A 12200-nucleotide genomic window follows, 5' to 3' on the forward strand; every position below is an offset into this window, starting at 1 on the left:
TACCAAGACCTGGCCTCCCTCTAAACTTTCAGCTCATACAAGGAGAAGACTGATCAGAGATGCAGCCAAGAGGCCCATGATCACTCTGGATGAACTGCAGAGATCTACAGCTGAGGTGGGAGACTCTGTCCATAGGACAACAATCAGTCGTATATTGCACAAATCTGGCCTTTATGGAAGAGTGGCAAGAAGAAAGCCATTTCTTAAAGATATCCATAAAAAGTGTCGTTTAAAGTTTGCCACAAGCCACCTGGGAGACACACCAAATGTGGAAGAAGGTGCTCTGGTCAGAGGGAAACCAAAATTGGCAACAATGCAAAACGTTATGTTTGGCGTAAAAGCAACACAGCTCATCACCATGGACACACCATCCCCACTGTCAAACATGGTGGTGGCAGCATCATGGTTTGGGCCTGCTTTTCTTCAGCAGGGACAGGGAAGATGGTTAAAATTGATGGGAAGATGGATGGAGCCAAATACAGGACCATTCTGGAAGAACCTGAGACTGGGACGGAGATTTGTCTTCCAACAAGACAATGATCCAAAACATAAAGCAAAATCTACAATGGAATGGTTCAAAAAGAAACATATCCAGGTGTTAGAATGGCCAAGTCAAAGTCCAGACCTGAATCCAATCGAGAATCTGTGGAAAGAACTGAAAACTGCTGTTCACAAATGCTCTCCATCCAACCTCACTGAGCTCGAGCTGTTTTGCAAGGAGGAATGGGAAAAAATGTCAGTCTCTCGATGTGCAAAACTGATAGAGACATACCCCAAGCGACTTACAGCTGTAATCGCAGCAAAAGGTGGCGCTACAAAGTATTAACTTAAGGGGGCTGAATAATTTTGCACGCCCAATTTTTCAGTTTTTGATTTTAAAAAAAAGTTTGAAATATCCAATAAATGTCGTTCCACTTCATGATTGTGTCCCACTTGTTGTTGATTCTTCACAAAAAAATACAGTTTTATATCTTTATGTTTGAAGCCTGAAATATGGCAAAAGGTCGCAAAGTTCAAGGGGGCCGAAGGTCTCCCGAAGATTTGAAGCAAACCATAGGTGATAGCATGCAATTTGAGATAACCAGGCATCGGTTCAACAAACGCATGAGGCCAAAAACAAGTCAGAAGGCCCGAGCTCCTTTGTGTCCTTTTCCTGTGTCTAAATCCTGTTCCGCTAGCAGCTAGCTCATGCTGTACCTCCCTATGCTCATCCATTTCCTTCTTCCTTACTTTGGCACAACTTGCTCTTTAAGGTGTGAGCTATGGAGTCGATGGTGCTAAAGTTGGCCAAGTGAAAGTAATGCTGGCTGTGGGGCACAGAGGCTATCTCCTGGAGCTCTATGTCCTCTGTTTTAACCTCACCGACTGTGTACATCTCCACACCTGGGGAAAGATAGGAAGACCGGACAAGGGTCACTTAGACAAACCCAAAACTGAGGTAGGGTAGATGCAGGGTTGGGGAGTAATGGATTACATGTAATGGATTACAAAAAACGGTAACTGTAATCCATTACGTTACCAGCAAAAAATATTGTAATCCGACAACAGATACTTTTGAAAAACGAGATGATTACTTTTAAATTCTGAAAGGATGTTTGTGAAAAAAATCTGACACTTCTGTTTTCTCAATTTATATTCAAATCAGCATTGAAAACAGGAGCAAGTTTAAGTTTGTTCCACGTAAGCGACTCTGACCACAAGTCAGAGACCATTATGATGACTCACCAAATGTGTTTGATGGATCGCAGGAATAGGCGTTTGTAGTCCAAGCTATGTCTTCCAATGATACGACTGCTGTCGACATCCAAAGATTACCCAACTTGAGTAAACGCTTGGAGGTAAGGATGACAGTAGTGGTGTAGTCTATGGAGATAAGGATATCACTTATCATTGATATCTACATAGTGCATCGATGTGATTCACACTTCTGCTCTCTCATTTAGCTATTTGCGCCTTACGGATTGTGCTTGTTGTGGATGGCTGTTCACAAATCTAAATGTGTATTTGAACCCAATAATGGTTGAATTCAAGAAGTTTAAGCTGTCTATCAAATCATTGTTTTTGAAACCAGTGGACAGCCAGTGAAACATGCGTAGTGTGTATCCAAACCTGTGGAAAAAAAGTGTGGCTTTTATTGCTCAATCTAATTCAGGCTGATGAAAAAAAAAACATAGGCCTAATGGACACATGCTCAAATTTGCACACTTTTGATAGATTGCCAATTTAAGTCTGTAGTTGTTACATCAATTTTTGGATGTAAAAATTATATATATGGTTCTCATGGAGTGTGACAGTTGATTTATACGTTATATTCTTCAAGAATCAATGGATATATATATATATGTATATATATATATATATATATATATATATATATATATATATATAGAAGAATATATAGAAGAATATAACTTGTAAATGCCTCATGAGCTTTGTTCAACTTCAACCCAAAATATAAATTAGTTTTTCTCCAATATTTGTAAACATTGTAAATATAAACAAACAATGTATCGCTTCATAACATGGTCAAAACAATAATTGTGATATCATGGATGGTCAGTCCTTGCATCCATAGCTCTGTCTATTAATCTGAGAGCGGTTACATTTCTCCAGGCCCATCCCTCAGCTTTTTACCAAAACATAGGCGGGGCCACAGTTTTGTTATTGTTTCCATTTGTGGATTTGCCCTTTTAAACAGCTGTATATTATCAAGATATCAAAGAACACCAACAAAAAAAGAAAACAATAGGCCTACAGCAAATGCAGCACATGGCATTAATATTTCACATGTAAAAGCACTTTTCAGTAGTGCTCAAAGCATGCCATTCCATGAGCCCAATCAGTCATCCATGACAACAAAATCACAAACAACAGAGTAGGGCTGTCTAATAAGTCCTTTTTGAGGTCATGCTCAGGTAAAACAATTAGGCTAATCTATACTTTCATATTTCCAAGGGCTATAACATTTATTGGAATGACAGCAATTCTGATAGACTTTGGTTTTTAATGTGAATATATCATTTAATTGTATTATTACATGTAGTAGAAGGTGATGGGTTAGAAGAAGCCTACATAACCAACCCATGGAGTAAAATTTTACATCCACATTCACTACCGGTCAAAAGTTTTAGAACACCTAAAGATTTTTCTTTATTTTTACTATTTTCTACATTGTAGAATAATAGAGCTCCTACATAGAGTAGGAGTGAGCACTTGTTTGCTGCTTTTCCTTCACTCTGTGGTCCAACTCAGCCCAACCATCTGAAATTGGTTGAGGTCGGAGGATTGTGGAGGCCAGGTCATCTGATGCAGCACTCCGTCACTCTCCTTCTTGGTAAAATAGCCCTTACACAGCCTGAAGGTGTGTTGGGTCATTGTCCTGTTGAAAAACAAATGATAGTCCCACTAAGAGCAAACCATGGAGGATGACTGCAGAATGCTGTGGTAGCATGCTTGTTAACCCTTTAAACAGTAATGAAGGAGGATCTAGGGTTGTGGTATGATGGATATTACCAGTTCTTGGTCGACACCCTAGTACGGTTCCGGGTAGAGGAGGTTAGGCCAGTATGGTAAAGCTGTTCACGAAAGCAGGAATGCCAGATAATGACAGTTGCATTGACTTGCACGATTTATATCCACAGGTTCCTCCCTTTACAGTGACCGGAGGAGATTATTACCATTTGGCCCGGTACAGTACTCTTGGGAAATGTCAGTGCGAGGTTTTACTGGCAGATTGGACAGGATTATGCTCCCTTGTACATTTGGGAATGCCTTTCACACTCATTCGACACCAAGACATGAAGTTTTATTCAAACGGGAGAAAATAACTACTCCATCTGGGTCTTTTGATGACAAAGTATACATTGATAACATTGGGGTTCCACGGGGGGTGCCAGATGAGTTCAAAGCAAGAGATCAGAATCCTAGCAGGATTAGAGTTAAGCATTTCCAGGTGGTCTATTCTCAATAAGAACGTGGACTGGATTAATTATATTTATTATAATCAACTGTTTTACCAATTGTACCAGAGATGCTATTAAGTGTGCCTTGAATTCTAAATAAATCAGACAGTGTCACCAGCAAAGCATCCCCACACCATAACACCTCCTCCTCCATGCTTTACAGTGGGAAATACACATGCGGAGATCATCCGCTCACCAACATCGCATCTCACAAAGACACGGTGGTTGGAACTAAAAATCTCAAATTTGGACTCCAGACTATTTTTCCACCGGGACATATTTCCACCGGTCAAATGTCCTTTGCCCATGTTTCTTGGCCAAAGCATGTCTATTCTCATTATTGGTGTCCTTTAGTAGTGTTTTCTTAACAGCAATTCGACCATGAATTCCTGATTCACACAGTCTCTGTGTTAACTCTGTGAAGCATGTATTTGGGCTGCAATTTCTGAGGATGGTAACTCGAATGATCTTATCCTCTGCAGCAGAGGTTACTCTGGGTCTTCCATTCCTGTGGCGGTCCTCATGAGAGGCAGTTTCATCATAGCACTTGTTTTTTTTTGCGACTGCACTTGAAGAAACTTTAAAAGTTCTTGACATTTTACATATTGGCTGACCTTCATGTAATGATGGACTGTCGATTCTCTTTGCTTATTTGAGCTGTTCTCGCCATAATATGGACTTGGTCTGTTACCAAATAGGGCTGTCTTCTGTATACCCCCATAACTTGTCACAACACAACTGATTGGCTAAAACTCACGAAGGAAAGAAATTCTACAAAACTTTTAAGGCACACCTGTTAATTGAATTGCACTCCAGGTGACTAACTCATGAAGCTGAATGAGAGAATGCCAAGAGTGTGCAAAGCTGTCATCAAGGTAAAGGGTGGCTTTTTGAAGAATCTCAAATTGAAAATATATTTTGATTTGGTTAACACTTTTTTGGTTAATACAGGATTCCATATGTGCTATTTCATAGTTTTTATGTCTTCACTATTATTCTACAATGTAGAAAATAGTAAAAAATAAAGAAATACCCTTGAATGAGTAAGTGTTCTAAAACTTTTGACCGGTAGTGTATGGCCAGCTATGCAAACTTTAACATTGATTTATCCTGCAATATATGTTGTTCAATTGGTAACATACATTTCTTTATTCTTCAAATGCCTCTTAAGGGGAAAGTAACTGAATGTAATCAGATTACGTTACTGAGTTTGGGTTATCTAAAAGTTACTGATTACAATTTTGGACAGGTAACTACTAACTGTAACGGATTGTGGACTACAGGAAAAAGAGAACCGAGCACTTCCACATTCTCATTGACGGGGCTGCAGTAGAGCAGCTTGAGAGCTTCAAGTTCCTTGGCGTCCACATCACCAACAAACTAACATGGTCCAAGCACATCCAGACAGTCGTGAAATGGGCACAACAAAACCTATTCCCCCTCTCAGGAGACTGAAAAGATTTGGCATGGGTCCTCAGATCCTCAAAAGGTTCTACAGCTGCACCATTGAGAGCATTCTGACTGGTTGCAAGACTGCCTGGTATGGCAACTGCTCGGCCTCCGACCGCAAGGCACTACAGAGGGTAGTGCCAACGGCCCAGTACATCACTGGGGCCAAGCTTCCTGCCATACAGGACCTATATACCAGGCGGTGTCAGAGGAAGGACCTAAAAATTGTCATAGACTCCAGCCACCCTAGTCATATGCTGTTCTCTCTACTACCACACGGCAACCGGTACCGGTGCGCAAAGTCAAGGTCCAAGAGGCTTCTAAACAGCTTCTACCTCCAAGCCATGACTCCTGAACATCTAATCAAATGGCTACCCAGACTATTTGCACTGCTCCCCCCTCTTTTACACTGCTGCTACTCTCTGTTGTCATCATCTATACATAGTCACTTTAATAACTCCACCTACATATTACCTGAACTAACCGGTGCCCCCGGAACATTGACTCGGTACCGGTACCCCACTGTATATAATCTCGCTATTGTTATTTTACTGCTGCTTTTTAATTATTTTTTTCCTTTAATGGATTTTTCTTATCCATATTTTTCTAACTGTATTGTTGGTTAGGGCTCGTACTGTGGCTTGCGATAGTATTCACCACCTTGGCATTTTTCAAATTTTCTTGCCTTACAACCTGGAATTAAAATAGATTTTTGGGGGGTTTGTATCATTTGATTTACACAACATGACTACCACTTTGAAGACGCAAAATATTCTTTATTGTGAAACAAACAAGAAATAAGACAAATATGCACGCTCAAGTTTTGTTTAACTATTCACCCCAACAAAGTCAATACTTTGTAGGGCCACCTTTTGCAGCAATTACAGCTGAAAGTCTCTTGGGGTATGTCTCTATAAGCTTGGCACATCTAGCCACTGGGATTTTTGCTCATTCTTCAAAGCAAAACCGCTCCAGCTCCTTCAAGTTGGATGGGTTCCATTGGTGCACAGCAATCTTTAAGTCATACCACAGATTCTCAATTGAATTGCCATTCCAAGACATTTAAATGTTTCCTCTCAAACCACTCAAGTGTTGCTTTACCAGTATGCTTAGGGTCATTGTCCTGCTGGAAGGTGAACCTCCGTCCCAGTCTCAAATCTCTGGAAGACTGAAACAGGTTTCTCTCAAGAATTTCCCTGTATTTAGCGTCATCCATCATTCCTTCAGACCAGTTTCCCAGTCCTTGCCAAAGAAAAACATCCTCACAGCATAATGCTGCCACCACCATGCTTCACTGTGGGGATGGTGTTCTCTGGGTGATGAGAGGTGTTGGGTTTGCGCCAGACATAGCGTTGTTCCTTGATGGCCAAAAAGCTACATTTTAGTCTCATCTGACCAGAGTACCTTCTTCCATATGTTTGGTTTTCGCCAAAAAGCATGTCGGAGACTCCCCAAACGTGTTTGCTTTTTTTTCTTCAAGCAATGGCTTTTATCTGGCCACTCTTCCGTAAAGCACAGCTCTGTGGAGTGTACGGCTTAAAGTGGTTCTATGGACAGATACTCCAATCTCAGCTGTGGAGCTTTTGAGCTACTTCAGGGTTATCTTTGGTCTCTTCGTTGCCTCTCTGATTAATTCCCTCCTTGCCTGGTCCGTGAGTTTTGGTGGGCGGCCCTCTCTTGGCAGGTTTGTTGTTGTGCCATATTCTTTCCATTTTTAACAATGGATTTAACGGTGCTGCATGGGATGTTCAAAGTTTCTGATATCTTTTTTATAACCCAATCCTGATCTGTACTTCTCCACAACATTGTCCCTGACCTGTTTGGAAAGCTCCTTGGTCTTCATGGTGCTGCTTGCTTGGTGGTGGCCCTTGATTAGTGGCGTTGCAGACTGGGGCCTTTCAGAACAGGTGTATACATTCTGAGATCATGTGACCGATCATGTGACACTTACATTGCACACAGGTGGACTTTATTTTGTGACTTCTGAAGGTAATTGGTTGCACCAGATCTTATTTAAGGGCTTCATAGCAAAGGGGGTGAATACATATGCATGCACCACTTTACAGTTTTCTTTTTTTTAGAATTTAGAAGTCATTTTTAAATTACTTCACCAATTTGGACTATTTTGTGTATGTCCATTACATGAAATCCAAATAAAAATCTATTTAAATTATAGGTTGTAATGCAACGAAATAGGAAACACGCCAAGGGGGATTAATACAAGGCACTGTAAGTAAGCATTTTACCGTAAGGTATTCGGTGCATGTGACTAATACAATTTGATTTGATTTGATTGCATTTAGAAAGTAACCTATGTCTATTTGATTTGATTTGAGAATGGTTTTTGTGACTGCACTTGAAGAAACTTTCAAAGTTCTTGAAATGTTCCATATTGACTGATCGTCATGTCTTAAAATAATGGACTGTCATTTCTCTTGCCTTATTTGAGCTGTTCTTACCATAATATGGACTTGGTCTTTTTCCAAATAGGGCTATCTTCTGTATACCACCCCTACTATGTCATAACACAACTGATTGGCTTAAACGCATTAAGAAAGAAATTCCACAACTTAACTTTTAACAAGGCACACCTGGTAATTGAAATGCATTCTCTACCTCATGAAGCTTGTTGAGAGAATGCCAAGAATGTGCAAAGCTGTCATAAAAAATACATATATTTAGATTTGTTTACCACTTTTTTGGTTACTACATGATTCCATACGTGTTACTTCATAGTTTTGATGTCTTCACTATAGAAAATAGTAAAAAAAACTCTGGAATGTGTAGGTGTGGCCAAACTTTTGACTGGTACTGTATGTATAGTGTAATTGTTGTTTATTGACGTTTTCATGCAGGGTTCATCTGCAAAAGAAACCATGGTCTCAGCATGACTCCCTGCTTAAATACAGATGAAATAAATAAATAAATTGCCTCACTCTCTTACCACACAGGGTTTCCCTGAACTTGGACGTGAGCTTCTCAATGACGCTGTAGGTCTCCACGTAGAACACGTGTTCATCCAGGGGCAGACTGGCCATGAGACGCAGGGACTTCATGTCCGCCCTGTCCACCCCCACTGCGTAGATCTCAATGCCTGCCACCCTCGCTGCCGCGGCCACCTCCTCCACCGTATCCTGGGGTCGTCCATCGGTTACGATGATGGCCACCTTGGCAATGTTCTTGTTAGCTAGCCGGGAGCCTGACTCCTCAGTGAAGGTCTCCTCCATGGCCGTCTTGATAGCCAGGCCAGTCATTGTACCAGCAGCTAGAGATTTGATGCGGGCCAGCGCTGCCTTCAGGCCTGCCTTGTCGAAGTGCGTCTTGAGAAGGAACTCGATCTTCACCGTGTTAGCGTAGTTCACGACGGCCACCCGCGTGGCATCCGAACCAACGTCGAGGGTGTCGACCATGTCAGCCAGGAAGATTTTGACCTTCTCAAATTCTGTGGGGCGCACACTACGTGAACTGTCAATAATGAACACCAGGTCTAGGGGGCGGCTTTTGCAGTGGGTTCCTGCGGAGGGAAAATTGTGACATTGGTTTTTACAACCCAGTGTGGAATGGTTCTCTACACACTTTGACAGAGAACTGCTAGTTCCTCTGTCACATCTACTGTATATCAAACACATTCAGGCTTCACATTCAGGTCTGGAGTTACTGAGGGTTTTAGCAAGTCAGCTTGATGTGTTTTACTGGTGAGTTTACTAGGTGCTACTATTTCAAATAGATTGCATGGGAGCGTTAGTTTTAAGCGGGCAACCGTTTATGCTTCAGCACACACAGCAATAATACTACAAACAGCAGTAAAAAGAACCGTTTTAAGAAGTCTGAAGAAAAAGTGGATGAAAGCTTAGTGAGAGAAGATTCTGAATATTTCAGAGGAAAGTAAACATGGACACCAAACCAATTTCAATGTAATATAGTAAACCAAATAGAAGGTTCATGTTTACTTCTCCCAAGATTCACCTGCAGAGGAGGAAAAAAACTACCGAATAGTGACTTATATGATAGCATCTGCTCAATCCCAGGACAAAGAGATTGTAAAAGGAAGGAAAAAGGAAGAAAACCACATACAAACACCAACAGAAGAGGGGGGGTTCCGATTCAAATGTATACTCAGAAACCAATCAGTCCATGAGAGATTCAATCAAAAGGAGGTTTTTGTTTTTTGCCTAAAGTCTTCTACCTGTGTCAGCACTGATGATGCCGCTTGGGGTACTGACCGGCTGTTCAAGTGGAGGGGGTGGTGCTGTGGGCCGGAGGTACATGACTGGCCATTTCCCGGGTGGCTGGTGATAGCTATTAAACCTGTAATTATTGTCATGTACTTTGGGCCACCATGACGGAGGAAGAGGGAGAAGTAGTAGAGCAATGGTTATTTTGTTTGCCTCAAGCGCAATAAGATGCCTATGACTTACATGGTGATGGTGTGAAGTACATTAGCCTGCTGTTATTAGCCTTAAGCATCAGTGAGTCTGTCTGCTAGCAATTGAGACTATTATCCATCAGCATTTGTTTATGCTTATTGCAGCTACTAAGCTACCAACATACAGTCGGTTGTTTCTCAATTTCACACAACGTACAGCAAAAGCAGGCCAGCAGGGGAAGCATTTCCAGGAAGCAGAAGTAGCCTCTGGCCACGGGCAAACAAAATGGCCACCAGAAGGGTGACGACAATCCCCAATACTTTAAATGAGACTAGAACAATGGTGAAACCGTCAGTCCACCCCAGGTGGTCTGTGATTTTTACTCTCTGGATTCACTCAACCGGTTTGCACTTTTGGGACAATTCATTTGGTTCCATTGTGACAGACAAGCTCAATCATTGCAGTATTTGAGCCGATGCAGGTCTGATCTGTGTTCATAAAGGTGTCTGTCAGATGCATCATAAGGCATGGCAATACAATGTGGAACAACTGGTTCCTACAGTGATGAGGTGTATCTATCAGTGAAATACTTTGTACCTTGACTCTCCCTTCAGTGGGTAGAACAAGGAAGGAGGTTTGGCAAAGCCTATTGTCCTGTTTCAGCACGTATTTGCATATTTCCCATAGGTAATGCCTACTCTCTGAAGTTAACTTGGATGATTATCCTTCTAAACGACATAAATTAAGTTGCTGTCGTGTGTGTGTGTGTGTGGCTGGATCCAGCCCGTGACATATTTCTATCTGGCATGCCTATCAAATATGATACAATATTGTGTAAAACATTGAATTGGTAGATGCATGGACATTTTTACTCTATGTCCCCTTTCCCCCTTATTTTAGACATGCGGCATGACATGCAGAACGTCAGGCTCACCCCAGCAGAAGCAGTGCTTGATCAACGCCACCCTCAGCAAGGAGATGTGCTGGAAGTGATGTACTCTCTCTTACACTCTGGGGTAAGACATCATTTAACCATCACAGATATAAATTCCCACTGTGCCCATGATAAAATGACATTTGAATTGTCTTGTACTACTGAATGAAGCTGTGAGGAGATGCACTCAGACCAGCCTTTGTGATCAAACTTATGTAAACTACATTACTTTAGTTGGCTGCTTTGAGCAAAGCTTGAATATAATATAACCTATTCTGGGAGACTAATGTGGCTGTATGAACCATGTGGAATACACTACTGGTCAAAAGTTTTAGAACACCTACTCATTCAAGGGTTTTTCTTTATTTTTACTGTTTTCTACATGGTAGAATAACAGTGAAGACATTATGAAATAACACATGGAATCATGTAGTAACCAAAAATATATTTTATATTTGAAATTCTTTCAATAGCCACCCTTTGCCTTGATGACAGCTTTGTACACTCTTGGAGTTCTCTCAACCAGCTTCACCTGTAATACTTTTCCAACAGTCTTTTGAAGGAGTTCCCACATATCCTGAGCACCTGTTGGCTGCTTTTCCTTCACGCTGCGGTCCGACTCATCCCAAACCATCTCAATATGGTTGAGGCAGGTGATTGTGGAGGCCAGGTCATCTGGTGCAGCACTCTCCTTCTTGTTAAAATAGCCCTAACACAACCTGGAGGTGTGTTGGGTCATAGTCCCACTAAGCCCAAACCAGATGGGATGGTGTATCGCTGCAGAATGCTGTGGTAACCATGATGGGTAACTGAATTCTAAATAAATCATTGACAGTGTCACCAGCACCATAACACCTCCTCCTCCTTCATGCTTTACGGTGGGAAATACACATACAGAGATCATCCGTTCACCCACACCACGACTCACAAAGACATGGCGAAATCTCAAATTTGGACTCTTCAGACCAAAGGACAACTTTCACCAGTCTAATGTCTATTGTTCGTGTTTCTTGGCCCAAGCAAGTCTCTTCTTATTATTGGTGTCCTTTAGTAGTGGTTTCTTTGCAGCAATTCGACCATGAAGGTTTGATTCACGCAGTCTCCTCTGAACAGTTGATGTTGAGAAGTGTCTGTTACATGAACTTTGAAGCATTTATTTGGGCTGCAATTTCTGAGGCTTGTAACTCTAATGAACTTATCCTCTGCAGCAGAGGTAACTCTGGGTCTTCCTTTCCTGTGGCAGTCCTCATGAGAGCCAGTTTAATCATAGCGCTTGATGGTTTTTGCGACTGCACTTGAAGAAACTTTCAAAGTTCTTGACATTTTCCATATTGACTGACCGTTGTGTCTTAAAGTAATGACGGACTGTCATTTCTCTTTGCTTATTTGAGCTTTTACCAAGTAGGGCTGTCTTCTGTATACCCCCATAATTTGTCACAACACAACTTATTGGCTGAAACGCAAAGAAGGAAAGAAATTCCACAAATT

General features: G+C 41.5%; 1 protein-coding gene across 1 annotated transcript; it reads right to left on the reverse strand.

Annotated features, from left to right (window-relative positions):
* Positions 1–1207: 1207 nt before the first annotated feature.
* LOC110504170 (matrilin-3-like) lies at positions 1208–9679 on the reverse strand. The gene is made up of 3 exons (XM_021583001.2): positions 9598–9679; positions 8356–8925; positions 1208–1383 (listed from the first exon to the last, which is right to left on the reverse strand). Exons 1-3 carry the CDS (start codon positions 9677–9679, stop codon positions 1208–1210), a joined length of 828 nt encoding a protein of 275 aa, XP_021438676.1.
* Positions 9680–12200: the final 2521 nt, after the last annotated feature.

The sequence above is a fragment of the Oncorhynchus mykiss genome, chromosome 25 (genome assembly GCF_013265735.2).
Source record: "Oncorhynchus mykiss isolate Arlee chromosome 25, USDA_OmykA_1.1, whole genome shotgun sequence".
NCBI classification, from domain to species: domain Eukaryota; kingdom Metazoa; phylum Chordata; class Actinopteri; order Salmoniformes; family Salmonidae; genus Oncorhynchus; species Oncorhynchus mykiss.